The sequence below is a fragment of the Eriocheir sinensis genome, chromosome 27 (assembly GCF_024679095.1).
Source record: "Eriocheir sinensis breed Jianghai 21 chromosome 27, ASM2467909v1, whole genome shotgun sequence".
In the NCBI taxonomy this organism is placed as follows: Eukaryota; Metazoa; Arthropoda; class Malacostraca; order Decapoda; family Varunidae; genus Eriocheir; species Eriocheir sinensis.
The window spans coordinates 5,196,274-5,218,808 of NC_066535.1; the positions used below are offsets into that span (position 1 = coordinate 5,196,274).

The 22,535-nt window shown below is 46.0% G+C and overlaps 2 protein-coding genes and 1 long non-coding RNA gene across 8 annotated transcripts in view; 2 read left to right on the forward strand and 1 right to left on the reverse strand.

The window, feature by feature from the left end:
- LOC127004029 (protein inscuteable homolog) overlaps positions 1-17,685 on the forward strand; it is a 225,072-nt gene extending 207,387 nt beyond the window's left edge. For all 5 annotated transcript variants that reach the window (XM_050871254.1, XM_050871256.1, XM_050871255.1 and 2 more), the window contains 9 exons: positions 13,675-13,872; positions 14,086-14,212; positions 14,417-14,596; positions 14,935-15,174; positions 15,369-15,540; positions 15,679-15,854; positions 15,980-16,158; positions 16,297-16,420; positions 16,682-17,685. In XM_050871254.1, the coding sequence (XP_050727211.1) occupies positions 13,675-13,872; positions 14,086-14,212; positions 14,417-14,596; positions 14,935-15,174; positions 15,369-15,540; positions 15,679-15,854; positions 15,980-16,158; positions 16,297-16,420; positions 16,682-16,813 (1,528 nt within the window). In that variant the 3' untranslated portion in view covers positions 16,814-17,685. The remainder of the gene's footprint in view (positions 1-13,674; positions 13,873-14,085; positions 14,213-14,416; positions 14,597-14,934; positions 15,175-15,368; positions 15,541-15,678; positions 15,855-15,979; positions 16,159-16,296; positions 16,421-16,681) is intronic.
- Positions 17,686-18,201: 516 nt separating this feature from the next.
- LOC127004033 (uncharacterized) overlaps positions 18,202-22,535 on the forward strand; it is a 200,395-nt gene continuing 196,061 nt past the window's right edge. Inside the window, exon 1 of the long non-coding RNA XR_007757579.1 lies at positions 18,202-18,494. This is a non-coding gene — a long non-coding RNA (uncharacterized LOC127004033). The remainder of the gene's footprint in view (positions 18,495-22,535) is intronic.
- The window catches only part of LOC127004030 (protein inscuteable homolog), a 130,578-nt gene continuing 128,993 nt past the window's right edge, over positions 20,951-22,535 (reverse strand). For both annotated transcript variants that reach the window (XM_050871260.1, XM_050871258.1), the window contains exons 9-11: positions 22,248-22,426; positions 21,995-22,118; positions 20,951-21,747 (exon numbers count right to left, since the gene is read on the reverse strand). In XM_050871260.1, coding sequence (XP_050727217.1) covers positions 21,616-21,747; positions 21,995-22,118; positions 22,248-22,426 — 435 coding nt within the window. In that variant the 3' untranslated portion in view covers positions 20,951-21,615. The remainder of the gene's footprint in view (positions 21,748-21,994; positions 22,119-22,247; positions 22,427-22,535) is intronic.

Here is a 22,535-nt window from a genome sequence, read left to right on the forward strand (position 1 = left end):
TCAACGGGCATCACCACTCATCTCCATCACCACCAATCACCATCACGCTCAGTAAAAGACTTCTCCCACACTGAAACATCCATACATTATACTGCCCTCCCTCTCAACCTTCTTTCTCTCATTCTTTCCTCTCACCTGCATTTCTCCCTCTCTCTCTTTCTCCTTCCTTGCCCTTTTCTCCCTTCTTTCCTCCCTTTCCTTCAATCTCCCTCTCAACGTTCTATCATCCCTTCTCATCTGCTACTACTACTACTACTACTACTACTACGGTTAGGTTAGGTTAGGTCAGGTTTACTACTACTACTACTACTACTACTACTACTACTACTACTACTACCGCTACTTTTACTACCACTACCACAGCGACGACCAGGGGAGTGTGACGCGTGGTGTGGTTGCCCGGGGCCTCGAGGTTAGTTAGTGTGATGGAGAGCAAAGTTTAGCTGATGTAGCAACTCGTAGCCGCGGCCGGGAGATGGACGGCGCGCTGTACCCACACACAAGGGAAACGGCCATGAGCTCAGCAGCGTCCCGGCGAAAAGAAGAGGGAAGAAAAGAAAAAAAAGGAGCCAGTTAAAGGAAAAAGTGTTGAGTCAATATTGATGTGAGTTTGGAAGAATCTCCTCTCCGTGTTTCCCTCTCCACCCTCCTTCCCTCCCTTCTTAGGTCACCCCCTCCCTCCCTCCGTTCCTTCTTGGTGTGGGTAGGGCAAAGGTCAAGGTCGAAATAAGGTCAACTCGGGTCAACTTGTACTCTAACCTATACTTAGTTGAGAGAAAACATTTAATAGCTTCAATATTTTTACCACGTTGACATTTTTAGCTTTTTGTATATTGTTTTTGCTCCTGCCTCTACCCCAAGGTGCTTTTGCGATAATTAACAGGTAGAAGAGAGATGGAACAGGTAAATGCAGTGGCTGGGGATGCTGGTGGTGATGGTGATGATGGTGGTGGGTTGGTTGTGATGGTGACATGAATGGTAGTGATAATTTCATTTGTAACAGTGATGGTGGGGAGGGGATGATGATTATAGTGCTTCTCAGTGTAATGTCGTAGAGGAAGATTCGCCTCGTGGGAGCAAACTGAATGAAAAATAGATGATGCTTGAGACAGAAGATGAGTGAGATAGGTAGAGAGGGAGAGAGGGAAGCTAGAGTCCAGGGAGGGAAGAAATGAGGAAAAAACAGAGGAGGAGAGAGAGAAAATCAGTTGAGAAGGGAGGAATGAAGGTTGAGAGGGAGATTGAACGGGAGAGAAAAAGGAGAAAGGAAAGAAGGAGAGATGGAGAAATGCAAGTGAGAGGAGAGGATGATAGAAGGTTGAGAGGGAGATTGAAAGGGAGAGAAGGAGGAGAAAGGAAGGAAGGAGAGATGGAGAAATGCAAGTGAGGGGAGAGGATGATAGAAGGTTGAGAGGGAGAGAGGCAGGAGAGGGTGAAGGGACGGAGGTGAAGAGTGAGAGAGGCAGGAGGGAGAGGCAGGCAGGAGGGAGAGGCAGGCAGGAGCAGGACAGGCAGCCTCACTGGCCCACAGACACAGTTTGCTCGTGAGTTAACACACACACACACACACACACACACACACACACACACACACACACACACACACACACACACACACACACACACACACACACACACACACACACACACACTCCTTTGTTCCCTCTGACGATTGTTTGCCTTCCTAACCCCTTCCTCCCTCCCTCTCCTTCTCTCCCTCTCTCCCTCCTTTCCTCCCTCCCTCCCTCCCTCATATCCTTCTGCCGCCTGCAAAGCATCCGCCTTTTAAGGAATGCCTCCCTCACTCCCTAAGTGTGTTGTCTTTATCTCACTTCCTTCACCCATACTCTTGCATCCTCCTCCTTACACCTCCTCACATTTCCTCCACCTCCTCCACCTCACCTTGCATCATTCATCTCCTTTTTCTCCTTTGCATTATCTCTCTGTATCGTTAGTTTATCATCCTCTTCCCCTTCTCCTCCTCCTTCTCCTGTCCCCTATGGCATTCTTAACATTCATATCCCATGTATCCAAGCTGTCCAGTTAACGCTATTGTTGTTATGGTAAATTGATTGTTTTTTTTTTGTTGTTATTGTATCCTCTTCTTTCTTCCGAACTCTCTCTTTTGCTCTTTGCTTTCTGTCTCTATCTCTCTACCTATCTGTCTATCTGGTCAAAAAATCGCCTCACGCTTCCTCTTACTCTCCCTGTTGTTCTGAGGTGTGACTCTTAATTACCTCTTGTTTACACGTTGACGCGACACCTGGAGAGAGAGAGAGAGAGAGAGAGAGAGAGAGAGAGAGAGAGAGAGAGAGAGAGAGAGAGAGAGAGAGAGAGAGAGAGAGAGAGAGAATAATAGATCAGAGCCTTGAGTGACAGAACAAGACTCCCGCTGATAGACACATGAAGAATAGATAAAAGAAGAAAAAAAAGTGTTCCTGTGACTGACAACGCCTCGACTTCGATGTGTGACTGTCTTCGAGTCTAAGGAGGGTATTTATTCTCCCTCTTCTTTTTTTCTTTTCTTCTTTCTCTTAATTTTTTTTTGTTTCTTTTCCTTCACTTCTTGTTCTTATTCTTGATGTTCATGTCGTTTTCCTTTTTCTTTTTTTCTTGTTCTTGTTCTTGTTCGTGTTCTTCTTCTTGTCCTAATTTTCGGTCATCTTCTTTTTCTTCCTGTCCTTCTTGCTATTGTTTTTCCTTGTTCTTGTTCTTCTTGTTCATCTTCTTCTTGTTTTTGTTCTCCATCTTCTTCTTTATCTTCTTCTTCTTCTTCTTCGTCGTCTTCTTCGGCGTTGGTCATGGGAAGCCTCGGAAGCCCTTTGTCGAGGTTCAATGTGCAGTTAGATTTTGTTTTAAGGCATGTTGACTGAAGAAATAATGAAGTAATGCCGATTCTCTCTCTCTCTCTCTCTCTCTCTCTCTCTCTCTCTCTCTCTCTCTCTCTCTCTCTCTCTCATTTTATCTTTTATGTACTCTTTCGTTTTCCTTTCCTTTCTATTGCTTTTGTCTTCTCTCCTTTCCACATTTCCTTCCATCCTTCCTTCGTTCCCTTCTTTCATCCTTCCCTCCCTCCCTCCTTCTCTCTCACCAGTCTCCTTCACATGAGTGTTATTGCTTGCATTTTCCTTTGCCTTTCCCCTTCAGTTCGTGATGAGATATCTTTTTTTTTCTCTAAATCTTTTGAGTTCGATGAAGAAAAATTACAAGAAGTGGATGAATATGAAATTTTGGGATCATACGTGCTGGTCACGAGAGAGAGAGAGAGAGAGAGAGAGAGAGAGAGAGAGAGAGAGAGAGAGAGAGAGAGAGACAGACAGACAGACAGACAATTACATGCATACACTCATACACACACACATACATACATATATACATACATACATACATACATACACAGACAGACACAGACAGACAAATACATTCATACAGACAAACAGACAGACAGACGGACAGATTAGCAAGCAGGAATCGGGTAGTGAGCAGCTAATGCATGGAGATGGCCTAGGTCCGGGGCACCCTGATGATGTCCTCTGGATGGTGATGTGCTTTTATGTGGCGGCGGTGACGTGGTGGAGCGGCTAATGTGCTGGGGCTACAAGACTGGCTGGAGGAGTGTGGCTGTGGGGCTTGGGTGCGGCTGCTTGGGAGGGGGATGTGACGTATGTAGGGTGTGGTTCATTGGGGATGTGATGTGCGGAATGTGTGTGCATGAGTGTGGCTGTACTGGGAGGTGTGACGTGTGTAGGAGTGTGTATGCGTGTGACTGTATTTGGGATGTAACGTATTGGGATGTGACGTATATAGGGTGTGGTTCATGGGGGATGTGATGTGCGGAAGGTGTGTGCATGAGTGTGGCTGTACTGGGAGGTGTGACGTGTGTAGGAGCGTGTATGCGTGTGGCTGTGCTTGGGATGTGACGTATATATGGTGAGGTTCGTTAGTTTGTTATATCTACTACTATACTAAGGACTATCAGAAGAAAAGTACTAAGGCCTAAGTAGATAACAATAATAAGGGAGAACATTGTATATTTGATCTCATTACTAATTGGATAAGGTGCGTAGAGAGTTGAGGACGCTCCCTAATGCTAAATATGGTGATGACGTGTGTTTGAAGTGCGACTGTCATAAAGTTTTCCTATTGAAGTTAAGGCGTGCTTTGTTGTATAAGTTTAAGTCAATTCTCTGAGCTTAAGGTTGGGATAGTTTTGTTTTCACTGCGTTGGTTTCTGTTGGTTATCGGTCGTGTCTCTGCTATGAACACAATAAATAAATAAACTGTCATAAAGTTTTCCTGTTGAAGTTAAGGTGTGGTTTGTTGTATAAGGTTAAGCAAATTCACTGAGCTTAAGATTAAGACAGATTTTGTTTTCTCTACGGTGGTTTCTGTTGGTTATCGATCGTGTCTCTGCTATGAACACAATAAAAAAATAAACTTACCAACCACAGGACATTTTATGCTATTCAAGAGACATTGTTAGCTCGAGTTGTTAGCTCAGTACGGTCCTATTTATTATTGCCTTGTCTTGATCTGTGTTTTGCTTCATTAATTCTCGTTTTTCTTATGCGTGAAGGAAAAATAAACTTACCAACCACAGAACACACATCTTGCGCTATTCAGGAAACATTGTTGGTTCAAGTTGCTAATTTTGTAAGCTTCTCTCAAAGGTTTTAAGTTGGTGTTGTCAGACGCCTTCACCCCTCACATCAACAACTAATTTGTTTTTTTAGGTTCATGGTACAGAAGAAGGGTCAAACTACCATCAGGGTCATAAAACTTCCCCTGGAACTGCCTACAACACCTACGAAAGCCTTGTCAAATGTTGGTGTGTGCTTGAGCGCGGAAATGTTTTAAGAATATCTCGTCTTGTCGATCTGCTTCCAATGTTTCCTTTCGCTCCCGCTTCTCCCACGCCGTCAAATTGATTCCACTCTCGCTGCTACACTCACTGGTTTGCTCCATTAAGTCAAGTCTCAGAAATGCCTTTGGGTCTTTGTTTCTCGTTTTCGCCCAACACTTACACATAACTGACCCTTTCCGGACCATCGCAGTTCACCTTCCCCGAGTTTCCCAAGCGAATTAATTATAAAGAGGTGGAGAAAAAGATTAACGACCATTTTGCAGTATCCTAAAACCTTTTCTGCTTAATTCAATTGCCGGTGTCTTAACTCGGCTCTATAACAACCTTGAGGATTTCCAAATATCATCCCTCACTCGCTTGCATTATTATTTTCTTTTATTCCTTGATCATTAAGTGTATCTAAAGTGTATGTTTTCTATTCTATTTGGTGGTTCGTGTTTCTTTTTCTTGTTTTTTATTGTTCTCTTTGTTATTTTTCTTGTTCTTTTTGTTCTTATTCTATTTATTGTTCTTTTCTTTTTCTTGATCTTGTTCTTCTTATTCTTGTTCTTCTTTTTATCTTCTTTTTTCTTCTTCATTTTTTAAGGGTCAAACTTCACGGTCAATGGCTAACCACGGTCGGACGTATTAACACTCACACTGTGTATACCTGGTTTATGATACAGGTAACTCCTTGGGTATACTTGTCGTGCGCAAACCATGACTGCTCATTATACCATCCCCTCCGTGTGTGTGTGTGTGTGTGTGTGTGTGTGTGTGTGTGTGTGTGTGTGTGTGTGTGTACAGTGAAATCGCCAGGGAAGTTTACTGAAATTAGACAGTTTGCCGAGTACACAGGACAGGCGCTGATAGCCTCCCCTTGGACCCCCCCCCCTCTTCCTTCCCTGCCCCTACCCTTCACTCCCCTGTCCTTCCCCCACTCACCTTCTCCTTCCCTCCTTCTCTCCCCGTTCCTTCCCCTACCACCTGCTCTATCCCTACTCCCCCCTCTCCCTTTCCCTCTCCCTTGCTCCTCTTCCTATTCCTCCTCCTCCCTCCCTCGCTCCTCTCCCCAACTCCCTCTCTCCCTCCCTCGATTCGTTCCCTTACCTTCGACGCGTCTCTACCACCACAACGAGAGGACGGGGCTACATACTTCGTTTAGTGATGATTTGGGATGAAAATTTCAGTTGAAAGGAAGGAGATCGTGACATGAAGGAGAAAAGAAAGAAGCAATAGAAAAAAATGAAACAAACAGGTTTATGAAAGAAAATGACGGACAGGCGAAAAAAAAATGTTAGGAAGATAGTGAAAATAGAAACTGTCGATAAAACGATAGATAAAAAAATAGAAAGGTGGTAGAGAAACAGAAAAAGTTAGGTTAGGTTAGGCTAGGTTAGGTTAAGTTAGGTTAGGTTAGGTTAGGTTAGGCATAAAAGCGTCAAATGGAGGTTGAAAACTAATGTAGTTGAAATGTTGTCATGAGAAAGAGGTATATGAAAGGAACAGGAACAAGTGAGGAATGGGAAGATAGGAAGGAAAAAAGATAGAGGTACCAATAACCTGAACGGGGAAAGTAAATGTTTTAAAAGGAGGGGAACAATGTGATTAATGATACGGAAAGAATGAGGAATGAGGAAGGAAATGGAAGAAGACCAAGATGAATGGCGATGGAGGTGAGAGGAAAAGAAATGGCAAAGAGGGAGTAAGGAACTCTCGGATACAGCAAAGAAGGAAGAGAAGAAAACATAATGCTAAGGAAATAAACGAGGATGACAAGGTGGTGAAGACAGAAAAGGAAGGAAGAAAAAAAAGCTATATAAAGAAAAAGAATGTAATGTAGTGAGCCAGGAAGGAAATATAATTGAAAAAGAATCAAAAGGGGAAGGAAAAAGAGTAATAAAAGAGAAACGAATGGGAGAGGAGAGTAGGAAGAAGAATAAAGTAATGGAATGAAAGGGAAGGGAAGAAAAGAGTGGGAAGAAGAAGGGAGTAATGGAATGAAAGGGAAGGGAAGAAAAGAGTGGGAAGTAGAAGGGAGTAATGGAAGGGAAGGGAAGGGAAGAAAAGAGTGAGAAGAAGAATAAAGTAATGGAATGAAAGGGAAGGGAAGAAAAGAGTGGGAAGTAGAAGGGAGTAATGGAAGGGAAGGGAAGGGAAGAAAAGAGTGAGAAGAAGAATAAAGTAATGGAATGAAAGGGAAGGGAAGAAAAGAGTGGGAAGAAGAAGGGAGTAATGTAATGGAAGGGAAGGGAAGGGAAGAAAAGAGTGAAGAAGAAGAAGAATTTAGTAATGGAATGAAAGGGAAGGGAAGAAAAGAGTGGGAAGTAGAAGGGAGTAATGGAAGGGAAGGGAAGGGAAGAAAAGAGTGAGAAGAAGAATAAAGTAATGGAATGAAAGGGAAGAGAAGAAAAGAGTGGGAAGAAGAATAAAGTAATGGAATGAAAGGGAAGAGAAGAAAAGAGTGGGAAGAAGAAGGGAGTAATGGAATGAAAGGGAAGGGAAGAAAAGAGTGGGAAGAAGAAGGGAGTAATGGAATGAAAGGGAAGGGAAGAAAAGAGTGGGAAGAAGAAGGGAGTAATGGAATGAAAGGGAAGGGAAGAAAAGAGTGGGAAGAAGAAGGGAGTAATGAAAGGGAAGGGAAGAAAGAGGGAAGAAGAAGGAGTACGAAGGAAGGAAGAAAGGAAGAAGAAGGGAGTAATGGAATGAAAGGGAAGGGAAGAAAAGAGTGGGAAGAAGAAGGGAGTAATGGAAGGGAAGGGAAGAAAAGAGTGGGAAGAAGAAGGGAGTAATGGAAGGGAAGGGAAGAAAAGAGTGGGAAGAAGAAGGGAGTAATGGAAGGGAAGGGAAGGGAAGAAAAGAGTGGGAAGAAGAAGGAGTAATAATGAAAGGAAGGAAGAAAGAGGAAGAAGAAGAAGGAAGAAAAGAGGAAGAAGAAGGGAGTAATGGAAGGGAAGGGAAGGGAAGGGAAGAAAAGAGTGGGAAGAAGAAGGGAGTAATGTAATGGAAGGGAAGGGAAGGGAAGAAAAGAGTGGGAAGAAGAAGGGAGTAATGTAATGGAAGGGAAGGGAAGGGAAGAAAAGAGTGGGAAGAAGAAGGGAGTAATGGAATGAAGGAAGAAGGAAGGGAAGAAAAGAGTGGAAGAAGAAGGGAGTAATGGAATGAAAGGAAGGAAGGAAGGAAAGGAAGGAAGAAAGAGTGGGAAGAAGAAGGAGTAATGGAATGAAAGGAAGGGAAGAAAAGAGGGAAGAAGAAGGAGTAATGAAAGGAAGGAAGAAAAGAGTGGGAAGAAGAAGGAGTAATGGAAGGAAGGAAGGAAGAAAAGAGGGAAGAAGAAGGAGTAATGGAATGAAAGGAAGGAAGAAAGAGGAAGAAGAAGGGAGTAATGGAAGGGAAGGGAAGGGAAGAAAAGAGTGGGAAGTAGAAGGGAGTAATGGAAGGGAAGGGAAGGGAAGAAAAGAGTGAGAAGAAGAATAAAGTAATGGAATGAAAGGGAAGAGAAGAAAAGAGTGGGAAGAAGAAGGGAGTAATGGAAGGGAAGGAAGGAAGAAAAGAGGAGAAGAAGAATAAAGTAATGGAATGAAAGGGAAGGGAATAAAAGAGTGGGAATTAGAAGGGAGTAATGGAAGGGAAGGGAAGGGAAGAAAAGAGTGAGAAGAAGAATAAAGTAATGGAATGAAAGGAAGAAGAAGGAGAATGGAAGGAAGGAAGAAAGAGTGGGAAGAAGAAGGGAGTAATGGAATGAAAGGGAAGGGAAGAAAAGAGTGGGAAGAAGAAGGGAGTAATGGAATGAAAGGGAAGGGAAGAAAAGAGTGAGAAGAAGAATAAAGTAATGGAATGAAAGGGAAGAGAAGAAAAGAGTGGGAAGAAGAAGGGAGTAATGGAAGGGAAGGGAAGATAAGAGAGGGAATAAGAAGGGAGTAATGGAATGAAAGGAAGGAAGAAAAGAGGGAAGAAGAAGGAGAATGGAATGAAAGGAAGGGAAGAAAAGAGGAGAAGAAGAATAAAGTAATGGAATGAAAGGGAAGGGAAGAAAAGAGTGGGAAGAAAAGGAAGGAAGAGAAGAAAAGAGTGGGAAGAAGAAGGGAGTAATGTAATGGAAGGGAAGGGAAGGGAAGAAAAGAGTGGGAAGAAGAATAAAGTAATGGAATGAAAGGGAAGGGAAGAAAAGAGTGGGAAGAAGAAGGGAGTAATGGAATGAAAGGGAAGGGAAGAAAAGAGTGGGAAGAAGAATAAAGTAATGGAATGGAAGGGAAGGGAAGAAAAGAGTGGGAAGAAGAATAAAGTAATGTAATGGAAGGGAAGGGAAGGGAACAAGGGTGACAAGCAGTGGCAAAAGGAGTATTATTGTTTCTTGTGATGTTGCCTTGACCTGAGGGATCATAGTGGTGTGTCCTGCCGCTCTCATCACCTGTTGTGCTGACGAATACGATGATCAACTGTTACCTGTGCACTGGTTACCTGAGCAGCGACCTGGCGAAGTGACTGACAAACATACAAACAGGCATACAGGCAGATAAAAAAAAAAAGGATTCGTGATTGTTATTTCAAGAGTTCAACCGATGTGTGTATTTTCTCTATAATTTTATCTATTTTCCTTTCTCATATTTTCTTCCTATCCATCAGTTTTCTTTTTCCCTTCGTATCAGAGTGGCATGGAGTGTAGGTGTATACTAAGAATATAAATCACTCCGTTTTTGTATATTATCACTGTAATTTAATTTCCTTTCTCAAATATTTCCCTCTTATATTCCGGTTTTTCTCTTTCTTTTCCCTAGTATCAAAATGGCGTGGAGGCGTGTATCGAGGAAGTGGATCAGTCGGTTATTGTATGCTATCACTGTTATTTCATTTATTTTTCTCTCTCAAATATGTTCTTAGCCACCAGTTTTCTTTCTTTTTTTAATTTTCCTCCTTATCTGACTGGCGTGTAGGTGTGTATTGAGGATGTGGATCGCTCCGTTATTGTGTACTATTCCTGTAATTTAACTTATTTTCCTTTCTCAAATATTTTCTTCCTAGCCACCAGTTTCTCTTATTTTTCATCTTTTTTTTTTCGTATCAAGGTGGCCAGGCGTGTAGGTGTGTACTGAGGATGTGAATTGCTCCGTTATTGTATACTATCACTTTTTTACGAGGCTTTCATCCGCCATTATTTCCAAACTAACAATACATCGAGGGCTTCAATCTTTACACACCTGCACACACCTTAACACGCCTCAGGGACTCCCCCTCCCTCTCTCTCCTTCCCTAAAGCCACGGTCCCGTTGCCACTGTACCCAACCAAAAATATTCGTCGCCCAGGGTCCCAATGCCAACCACCGATACACAAATATTATTCAGTGACCCAGTGCGATTGTGTGTGTGTGCATGTGCGATTGTGTGTGTGTGTGTTCCCCGGCAGAAGTTACCGTAAGCTCAAAAGCCCTCGGCATACACGCACGGGACCTTCCTGATAAGCCTTTTTTTATGTCGCTTTCCCGTTGGTGGCGTCGTCGCAGGAGTGTACACAAGGACATCGAACCTTCCATTAATACTCCGTTTTTTTTTTTTATCTTCCTGGCGTTCCGGTTGTCACTATCGCAGCCAGGTAACAGTATGCGCGGCCACAGTTCGAATCCCAGCCCCGCGGTAGAGCGAGTTTCTCTATTTTCAGTTGACTTCCTTCCTCCCGGCCGAATGTTGATTTATCAGGTGTCAGTCTAAGTTATCGTCGGCGTACCCTGCAGGAGGCGTGTGGCCCACTGCCCTGCCCCGCCCTGCCCTGCCCTGTTATAGCGGACCTCTGCCACTCCACCTCCTGCTCAGGGCGTCCACGATAGCAGATGCAGTAGGAGTAGAAGTAGGAGTAGGAGTAGTAATAGTTGTAGTGGTAGTAGTAGAAGGAGTAGTAGTTTTAGTAGTTGTAGTGGTAATAGTAGTAGCAGTTGTAGTAGTGGTAGTAGTAGTAATAGTGGTGGTGGTGGTGGTGGTGCATAGTAGTAATAATAACAGCAGAAAAGTAAAAATAATACATCTCTAGCATCTTTTTTTTCGGAACTAACAAACGTCACAACCAAACCCCATTTCTTAGCCACCCCCTCCCACCCACACATGCACACACACTTACCCCCCCCACACACACACTACCTCCCCACACACTACCTCCTCCCTACTCCCCCTTACACACCAGGTTTAATCTAAAAATATCTTGTCACACACACACACACACACACGCGCGCGCGCCGCTAACTGTGTCCTTGTCACCTCCAGAACAGACACCAGGAAGCCAAACCAGTGTGTCCGCCGCCTCGTTATGTTTGCTTGGCCAATATTTTATCGTGTCATCAGCTAACGTTTGGATTGTTTTTATGGTGCCGGTGTTTTTTTGAGGATAATAATTGTGTTGCTTAAACAGATGATAGCTGGCAGTGTTTGCGTGTGTTGCATAATGAAAACAGGGAGGGGGGAGAGGGGAGCGGTCACACACGTACACGCACACGCACACGCACACACACACACACACACACACACACACACACACACACACACACACACACACACACACACACACACACCACTAACACATATCCTTTCAGCCGTGGGTCCTTCTCACCATCATCACCTGGACGTGTTTGTTTCTCTCACCCCCAGACCTTCACACCAGACCAAGACCCTCCGTCCCTTCCTGCCTTCTTTCCTTTTCCTTCCCGCCTCTCTTCTTTCCCCTCCCTCCCTCCTCTCGTTTCCTTCCTCCGCTTTATAATCTTTCCCTCCGTCTCACTATTTTTTTTCTTTTCTTTTTTCTTCCTTCATTTTCTTACTACTTTCTTCTTTTGCAGTTCATCTTTTTCTCCATTCTTCTTTTCATCAGCTTCCCTTCATTGCTTCTTTTTTCCTTCAGTTTTTCCTCCTACTTTTCTCCTCTTCATCCTTAATAAGCTTCTTCATCCCTCCCTCCTTTCCTATTTCCTTATCTGCCTTATTCTGTTTCCCTTTTTCCTTCCTTCCCTCCCTCTCTCCCACATCTCTCTCTTCCGTCTTCCTCCTCATTTCCAGTTTCTCTCCTACGCTGCCGCTCCTCTTCCTCTCTCCCTTTTTTCCTCCCTCACGCGACCAATTGGAAAATCAAAAGACTTCCAAATCTTCGGAAATGTACTGGAACTGCTTTTCTTTCTTTCTCTTTGCCTTCCTTCTTTTTCTTCCCTTGACCCAATCGGTGAAGGTAATGTCTGTTAGTGTCTGTTGAGGCTTCCGGGTGTTGTTGGTCTTGGTGTCTGTGTGCGGCGGGGAGTGTCGCAGCTCGCTGTGCTGTGTTGGGTGTCCGTCGTAGTGGTGGGAGGTGGGGGAAGGTGTCTCTGTGTACTGCGCCGGTAGTCACACTGCTGCAGGAATGGGAGTCAGCTTTGGTATTGTGATTGCTGTGAGATCACCATTGTCTTGGGATCAGGCGGGTTTATTTTCCCTCATGTCGATGGTTTACCCGTGGCTGCCGCCTTGTTTCCAGAGTATTGTTTGAGCCTACACAGAGTTTGCACAGCGTCTTGGTGTGGCTGCAGTGCGTATCGAACAAGCGTAAGGTAATTTGTTTTACTGACTCACTTTTTTTTTTAAGTGAGCATTACTGAACTACAAATCGATAGGAGTTTTGATATTATCAGATCAGATCCAATCTGACCCGTCTGATGTTTTCATGTATATATTTTGCAATAAGTTTGATGTAATTTTAGATTGTTTACGCTAATCACCTGTGAGAACAAGTATTTATAAGCTCTTAAAATATCATACTTATGAATTTTGACATAATTATTGTTGGTACCTTTTTCCTTTGCCATTCAATAAACATTTTACCTGTTGTCAAAACAGTTACATAGTGTTAGGTGTTTGCTTAACAGATACACTTTGTATTATGATGAGTAAAGAGTCTTCCCTAAATGGTTTCCGTTCCTTTGTTTCACTGCGTCTGATTGTGTAGGTAAAGCTTCTTGTGTTTTGTCTTGAAAGAATGCACGATACTTGACTAATAAATTTAAATCAAATTTTATTTAAGTCAATACAAACGTTTTTTGGTCTTTCTTTGACGTTTGATCGTATTAGCAGCGCCGCTATGATAACTGTACCGAGGCTGTGGCGGTCACCCTGGCGGCGCGGCGGGCAGCTCTCCCCGAGTACCGACATATTCGACAGGTAGAAAACGACTGCAGGGTGGTGGCGTTGCCATGAGATATTTGCTGTAACTTGGAAGATCATTGATTTTTTTTCTGCGTGTGAAGAATAACTTACAAAAAAACGTATTATTCCTGTTAGTTGCAGAATAAAATTATAATCGAACCAGAAACTAGTAATGGAAAAATGACATTCGATTTTAGGTACTGAACCCATTGTTATGTCACTCTCCACAAAAAAAACCTATGATCTATAAAACGAAATTAACAAAATACTGCGAAAAGCCCAACGCCTTTCGGTGAGAACTCGACAAATGGTCAGACAAAGAGGAAATGGAGGAGAGGCGTGAGGAGATAAAAGAGGTGAGAGTTTGAGGATATTGTGATAGCGGAGAGAAGCAAAGACCAGCCACATGAAAGTCATCTCGTGACTCGTGAAGCGGAGTGGTGTTACGGAGGGTGAAAGGGGGGAGGGGGCAGACCTAGTACGCTGTGGGGTCATGAAGGGAAGAAAGAGAGGGTAAAGGTACGAAATACAGGTGGCAGACTTCTACAAAACAAGCATCCTTAGAATATTACCTCAATAACCACATAAACCATTGAAATGGGTACATGAAACTATCCAAGAGTATATCAGACACTTCTTAAAACATTATGGCTAACTTCCTGTCCCTTATCCCCCTCCAGGAACGACTCCCTGCACCAGTGGGTGAAAGAGCTGCGGATACTGTGCGAGGCGGAGTGCATGAACACCCTCCAGTCCAAGTCCCTGCCCGGAGACCCCGCCCGCCCCCCCGCCTCCTCCCCGCCCACGGTCCGCCACGCCGTCAGAGCCATCCAGCGCCGAGCCCACGCCGTTTCCACCGAGTTCGCCAGACTGTGCCAGTGAGTACCCGCTAATGTGTTGCTTTGTATTGTCACTGATGCTGGGTGAGTACTGTGGATAAGGTGCGAATGTCTTGTGTTGTGGTCTAGATGTGGTCATGGGGTAGGATACTATTGTGGTTGTGGTGTGGCTGTGGGGTATGTCAATTACTAGATGTGGTGTTACGGTATGGAGCGGCTACGCTTGACACAGGTGACACCCTCTCCCTTCAGGCGTCTGGAGTGGCTGGAGCTGACGCAGGTGCCTCCGTTGGCCGAGTCTCTGGTGGAGCACATCAATACCTTCCTGAGGGACTACACCACCCAGTGGGCGGCCGCCGACCCCGACCTGCAGCCCCAGGTAAGTGTCGGCCTAGGGGCACGGAGAAAGGGGTGGTGAAGGAGGGGTTGGGGAAGGCTGGGTGGCTGTGTTTGTAGTGGCGATGGTGGTGGTAATGTAGGTACCTTTATGGTGTAGTATAGCATCGGGTGTGTGAGTAATCATCAGCACCATCACCATCATCAGCAGCAGCACCACCATCGTAACTCTCCTTCCTTCCACCAGTCGTCGTTGAGCCGCCAGAGTAAAGTGATCCGACAAATCTGCGAGAGGATGATGGAGGTTTGCACCGGTGATCACGACGACCTTGACCGCGACACGACCTGCCAGGTGGTGCAAGTGGTGACAGCGCTGGGCCACGCCTTCACCAAGCTAGTCGACCTTATGCTGAGCCGCGAGATCAGGGTGAGGAAGATGTTCATTTGGGGAATGATGAGTCACTTTGATAATCCAACCTGTTTGTGTAACTACATACAAGGAACAAAAAGAATAAGTACCAAGAATGTAAAATAAATTGAAGAAAAAAAGCCTTGCAGATGAAAAAATAATAATCCGCAATTTACGATCATACTTTAAGAGGAATATACCGCGAGTCTGTACATGGAGAGAGAACAAAGTAAAAAATGTTTAAATTTTTTTTTTCTTCTGAGTAGTATATGATAATTCCTAAGCATGTTTGTTTACACGCAATACATTGGAGTGAGGCGGGAGTGCTGCGCCACACTGAGCATGTGTTCCTGCAGGAGATGGTGCGGGTGCTGGAGGAGCCCGGCAGCAGGGCGGGGGTGCGGCTGGTGGTGTCTCACCTGACCGCGCTCGGGGTCGAGGGCGGCCACATCTGTCGCCTCATAGCGAGTCTGGGAGGAGTGCGAGGACTTCTGGACGTGTGTCTGGAGCCGCGGCTGCGTCAGTGCCGCAGCGATGCCTTGCGGGCCCTGGCAACAGTGTGCTGCGTAGTGGAGGGCATCGCGGAGCTGGACAAGGTAACAAATTCGCCTTTCTTATACCAGTCGTATTCGTAAAATGTGCATTGTCTTTTTTTTGTTATTTTACGCAGAATTTAACTCACAGAAAGAGATTTTTATATGGAATTTTAATTTCTATACAATAATTGCACACCTGCCACGAGGAGTTAATCTGTTCCTGCGAGACGCTGATCAGTTTTTGTCTCGCCAAGGCTGGCGGCGTGGAGGTGGTGACGGAGGTGCTGTGCGACACGGAGTGCCCAGAGGAGGAGCGTAGTGAGGCCGCCGGCGTGTTGGCGCAGATCACGTCCCCGTGGGTGGAGAACACCCACCGCCTCGCCGCCCTCCACACCCACCTCGCACCCATCGTCGCCGCTCTCACTGGTTAGTAAAGTGCGAGCAAACGTTACGAGCTTAAAAGGCTTAAAACAATATAAGAGAAAAATATAAAAGCTTGTTGACTGACCTTTCAAACATTCAAGATTTATTTAGCGTACTAACACCCAGCTCCGGTCCTCACAGACTTAGCCAAGTACACACTCACGCCGGAGATCTTCCTGCTCGCCTCGGCAGCCCTGGCGAACCTCACTTTCTTGGACGGGGGCTGCGTGGAGGCCATGAGGACGGCCGGCACCGCCCGTGTCTTGCTACGGGCAGCCCAGGATAATCCCAATCTCTCTATCTTCACTAAGGACCAGGTCAGTCCACTTTACACACCCCATCTTCACACACTCACAGCAGTACAAGAAGATTGTTGCTTTCTTGAGGCTTGGCACCTGTCAGGGGCTTGCTCGGCGAAACTAAATTTTTTATTCTCTTTCAGATTGCGACAGTGTTGGCCAATTTGGTGGGGTCAAAGGAGGTGGCCGAGGAGGTGGTGGAGGGTGGCGGTGTGGCGGTGCTGCTGGCTCTACTCAACACCCGCCCCGCCCCCACCCACCGCCTGCCCGAGGTGGCCACGGCGGAGCGCGTCCAGCAGAAGTCGGCCATCGCCCTCTCCAGGTGAGGAGCACACGGGATGGCTTGGCTAGCTCAGTAAAGTACTGCCTCTGTATACGCACACACACACACACACACACACACACACACACACACACACACACACTCGGCCAGTATTTTTACTAAGTGTCCCTCCAACAGGCTGTGTCGCGAGGCGTCGGTGGCGCGCCAGGTGGCCAAGCAGGGCGGCGCGGAGCGGCTGGTGCAGCTCTGCAAGGACGAGCGCGAGAGGAACCACAGTGACGCCGTCCTCGTGGCCTGTCTGGTGAGTCCTTGGCGCCCTCGCGTGGGGGCGGGTCACGCTGTGGCCCGTAACGGGCGGCAAAGGGGTGGCCGTGGCTGACCTGCCGCGCCGGGCCGATCATAAATAGGGCTTTAACTATCTGTTGAGGGCACTTTACAGCACCAGCTTGGCTCTTGTAGTCAGGTGTTAAATCGTGTTCTTAATGTTTAACACTTGTGCTTAATGTCAACATTCACTTGACTCTTGTGTGGGACAAGCTCTCAAAAACTGTGTCTCCTGCAGGCGGCGCTGCGCAAGATGTCCTCGTCGCTGGGAGCCGAGGGGCTGCAGGGCATCGATGCGGCGGAGCTGGTGGAGCCGCGGCTGCTCGACTCCTTCCTCATCTACTCCTCGCGGCAGGAAAGCTTTGTGTGACCCAGTCTGCAGCTGAAGGGTTATTAGCTTTAAGGCTGAACTTACTTAGTATTGATTCCCTGTATTATTATCGTAGCCCTTGAAGGTGTTTGTCAACAGACGAGTGTGATGCAATGTTATTGATGACCATGAAAATACATAATCTCTGTGAAACACTAGCGTCGAGACAGCTCGATAAACACACACACACACACACACACACACACACACACACACACACACACACACACACACACACACACACACCTGTTGTCATACCCTCCTTTTAAACCAATGGAAAGCATGATTGACAAGTGTCGTTCTTGAGTATCGGTACTGCTAATGACGATAATGTGCTATTATGACCATTGACGATCGTGACGTTCAGCGTGACTGCTCAAGTTCCCCGCTGCAGGAGTGTGAGGGCTGCGGGGCCACGACTCGGCGCCCTTGCTGTGGCACAAGCCGTCTAGTGCTGGTGGGAGAGTGCAAGGCCGAACTCCAGTGAGTGTCTGGAAAACTTTTATTTTGCCCGTACGAACAATATGGTGTGACGAGTGACCCGTTTCACCGCTCCGCCCTCCTGGCCTCGCAGCCTTCCCTCGTCATGTGTACAAGGCGGCTGGTGAGGTTAATTTACTGATAAAAACTTGCAGATACAATAATAGCGTGTACATTAATGCCGTGTGGCTGGGCTGTTCCGAAGCGTCTGAAAACCTGTGTATATACCTGGCGAGCGATGTTTATGCGAGTTGATTAGTGAGTTCACCTGTCCTTACCTGTCAAGACTCCTGTAAGCGGACCCTCACCTAGTCAGACCCCAGAACCAAATATAGTCGTAGAGGTGTCTTTCTGTACAGCAATATATTTTTTCGAATAAATCTTACATGTTTTCCTGTTTTTTATACACCCAAACCTTTGTTGTTTTACATATTCAGTTTTTGGAGGGTGTGTATTTATGTATTCATCTTTATAAGTTGTGGGGTTGGAGGGTAAGACGAACTATCAACAATCTTAACAAGCACTCAAGTACGTGGAATTAATTTTAGCGCCAGTGTCAAAAAAAAAAAAAATGTACCTTGCCCGTGTCATATAATAATTATACTTTTTTTTATGTAAAGATGATGGGTGTTAGATTCTATAAGCATGTATTCCCATAGTCTTGACACTCCTGGATCACTTTACTTAACGGTGGAGACTGTCAAAAAATATCACGAGCAGCGAAACGAACTAGTGACAGCATTGAGTGAGGTCAGGTTGGCAGCCCTGTTTTATATTTCCATCAGCTTATCAGTCTTATAGTTCTTCCTTATATGTATCAATGTTTACGTTACGATGAATGGAGACATAGGAGTAAGTAAAAAAAATGACTTACTGCAAGAAAACACCTACATATGAGTGACGGACAACACGCATCAGTCATGTTGGCACCCGTGCTGGCTAGCCTGGGGGGGCCATCACTTTGCCCCGGCCCGGAGTGAGTGAGGGACGTGACCTCTGTGTCGATGTTATCCGCGGACGAGGACAAAGTGTGAGGTTCCTGAGTATTCCTGATGACCCAGAAGGTGTCGTGAGGGCGTGCAGCAGAGGACTGAGGCTGCGGGAGAGGTGATGAAGGAGATAATCTTGTGTTCATTGAAGAGTAACCAACCACCGCCGCCTCATGGACAGTGACGTAAGTGGCCGCGTCATTAGGAGCCCAGTAAGTGATTAATTAGTATATGTGGCTTTATTTTCTTATGTTTCTTATTTATGTGTTATTTGCATGTTGATAGTGATGTGCGAACCGTCTTTATATGTTTTAAGGGTCTTGGTAAGGGAATAATTGGTCTGTGGGCGTGTGTGACTCAATGGTCGTTGAGTTGTCGTGGCTTGACCCACTGGTTAGGAAGGGTTTTATGGCGTACTTAATAGCCATCGTTGTATTCCTTTAGTGCCGTGTGTGTATATGGCAAGACGAAGGTTTTTTCCAGAGTGGGATGACGTAAAGGATGCAGTTTATTGGTGTTCAAACCGTTTAACAACCGTTTAGCCAACAAACTAATTATCGTTACCACAAAGACCTCTAAGTAACGAGCCGCGCGGTAGTTGGTTGGCTCGTTTGATTAATGAAGTGTCGGGTTGTACTTTTTTTTTGTTTCCTCGGCTAGATGTCCTTGGTAGTGTGTGTGTGTGTTGACTTGGTAGTGTGTGTGTGTGTGTGTGTGTGTGTGTTGACCGTGAGCGGCAGGAACAACACAGCACAACCACACGGCACCGTTTTCATAGACCCTTTATGTATATACGAGTTTGACAAGATCAGCCAGCCCACCAGTCAGTCAGTCAGTTAGCCAGTCAGCGGCGTGGCGTGGTCATGTCCTTTTATTTATATTCCCATTCAGAGATCTGCGTGGCCTGTTTTTGCTCTCCTTTGTTTTTGGTCAAGGTATCTCAGAGTAAGCATCAGCATCTAATGGAGTCTGCCCTTTTATGTTTCCCGTCCAAGCTCCAGCTGGTGTACATGGTGGTGATGGTGCGTGTTGTGTTTCCGCTAAGATCAATCCAGAAAACTTGCCTTCTCCCCCCCTCCCCCCCCCTCCCCCCGTGTGTGTGTGGGTGAACTGCATCGTTTTTTTTAATTAAGAGAACTCATTTTACGTCTTGTCTTTCCACGTTTATCTTTTCCTTGTTCTTTTAATCAGTGCCTAACGTTTTCCTTCACGCCTGGGTTTGAAGTGTTTTCGTGTTAGTTTATAAATTCGTTGAAATACGTAACGCTTATTTTAATATGACAATTAGTTCGTTTTGAGTTTGTTCTTGCCCCATTTTCCTTTTCTTATTATTGCTTGCTGTCCTTGTTATACTCCACGCCAACTGGAAGTGTTTTTTTTATATATTTATTTGTAGCCGATGTGAAGTGTAATGACGCGTTAAAATGCCGAACGACCACTAAGGTAATCGGTTGTCACAGCCACTAACACTCCCCGTCACCTCCCTCGCCGCTCCCTCCCCCTCTTTGTTCCTCCCCCTATCTTCCCGTGCTCCACCTTGCCTCCTCCCTTCTCTCGCCCTCCCCTCCTCCCCTCTCCCCCACCTCCATACTCTCCCTCCTACTCCCATCCGCATCACTGCATCTCCTCTCTCCTCCAACCCTCCCCTCCCTGTCTCTTATTACCTCCATGCTCGCCACACTTCCCGACCCTTTGCCTCCTGCCTCTCAGTCGTCACAAAACTCATTCATCGAAACAAGACTGTGATATGGATCATGATAAATATGGCGTGTGTGTGTGTGTGTGTGTGTGTGTGTGTGCGTTCGCGACATCGTGCCCGTATAAAAAATCTTATTTTGGCTCAGAGATGATTAATACGAAGGTGTAAACAACCACACCTGGACAGCACCAACCACTTTCTTTTACCCTTGGCGTCGCGAAGGGTGAGCAACACAAACCCTCCATCGGGCGGTGCAGCTGGACGACGCATTCATCCCAAAACAAACTCGATCACTATTCCCACCTCGACCCCCACCCCTACCACCCCCACCCCTACTCCTATCCCTACCTCCACCCCCACCCTCACCACCACCACCCTCTAACTGCCTCAGCTCCCCGGTGGGTCATTAATTGCCTTTACGTTTGATTGTGCTTACTCTGATTGCATTTGCATTAGAATAAAGAACACAACCCCCAGTATGGATTTGTATCGGTGTGTGTGTGTGTGTGTGTGTGTGTGTGTGTGTGTGTGTGTGTGTGTGTGTGTGTGTGTGTGTATCGCTTTAAAGGGTTCAAGGTGGTATTGTGACTTCCGATCAGTTGAACATCCATTTTTAAGTTTCTTTTGCGTATCTAAGTCTCCAAGCTTCATTTTTGTCATTCTCTTTCATCCTCTGGCAATCTCAAGAAGGACCTGATTATCCAGTCCTTCGTTTTGAGGGACTTACCATAAAATTCGTTGAATCTTGAATATGAATCCCCTGAGACAGGAGCTAGTACTATCGTTTTATACATTTTTTCTCAATTTACTGCTCTGTTATGGCTTAAAGTTACTCATTGCCAAACTGTACCCTTCGTCGTGGATGTTTTTTTCTAAGTTTAGGAGGAAATATAAGTTCAATAATTTGTTTTAGTAAAATTAGTTTCCTTAGAAGATCAACATAGAGTAAGGGAAAGGAAACACAGTAGATAGGTTTAAGATGTTTCTTCTAAAATATATTTACACTTATGTCACAACATGTGGAATGTACAGGCGCTATAAACAAGAATGGTGATATTTGGTTCAGATCCATGACTAGTAGTGGCAGGGGCCGCGGGGCCGCCGCGGCGATACCCATCATCATCATCGTCGTCATCATTCATCATCTTTCTCATTAACAAAATATAAAACTTTATAAAACAGACATTTAAAGTTCTATGAAAAGGAACACAAGAAACAACATAGTGTGTATACCTATGGAATGTTTTGTATCATTGAAAGAACACACTCAGGAAAGAAAGACGCTCAACCACATTCACACACAAGCATTCGTGCTTTCGAACTTGGTGCTCAAAATGACGAAACTCACAAACAGATCAAGAAAACCTGTTCATGAATCTTCTAGAATAGACAGTAATGAAGGAAGGAAAGGCGTTAGAAGGGTTAGGATACGATGCTAAAACTTGTCTCTACATAAAGCTTTGTTTTTGTATTGATGTTGAAAAAGGCGTCTCCATGCTGGTCAAGGACACACTAGGCTGAGGTGTAGCGGTGGGTGGTCGGTTACAATTGACCCGCCAAGCGAGTCCCTGTGATGATCCTCCGTCGAGTCGGAGGTCAGGGATCACCTGGCAGGTTGGTCACTCTATTTTCCTCTACACGTAACTCTCCTGCCGCGAGGAGTAGATGAGGAAGGAGTCGAGCAGCCGCGGCTCCACCAGCTCCGCCGCATCGATGCCCTGCAACCCCTCTTCGCCCAGCGACGAGGACATCTTGCGCAGCGCCGCCTGCAGGAGACACAAGTCTTTGAGAGGATATCCCACACAAGAGTCAAGTGAATGTTGACATTAAGCACAAGTGTTAAACATTAAGAACACGATTTAACACCTGACTACAAGAGCCGAGCTGGTGCTGTAAATTGCCTTCAACAGATAGTTAAAACCCTATTTATGATCGGCCCGGCGCGGCAGGTTAGCCACGGCCACGGCCAGCCCTTCGCGTACTCCGCCCCAAGTGAAGGCGCTAAAGACTCACCAGACAGGCCACGAGGACGGCGTCACTGTGGTTCCTCTCGCGCTCGTCCTTGCAGAGCTGCACCAGCCGCTCCGCGCCCCCCTGCTTGGCCACCTGACGCGCCACCGACGCCTCGCGACACAGCCTGTTGAAGGGACACTTAGTTAAGGCACTGGCCGAGTGTGTGTGTGTGTGTGTGTGTGTGTGTGTGTGTGTGCATACACAAAAGCAGTATCTCACTGCGCTAGCCAAGCCATCCCGAGCGCTCCCTCACCTGGAGAGGGCGATGGCCGACTTCTGCTGGACGCGCTCCGCCGTGGCCACCTCGGGCAGGCGGTGGGTGGGGGCGGGGCGGGTGTTGAGCAGCGCCAGCAGGACCGCCACACCGTCGCCCTCCACCACCTCCGCGGCCGCTTCCTTCGACCCCGCCAGGTTGGCCAACACCGTCGCGATCTGAACAACAGTAAGGAAAAAGAATTAGAGCTTCGATGCACGACACGGAAAGATTTCAATTTGAAGAAAATTTATACTGGTTTTCGCGTCATATTGTGTATGTGTTGCT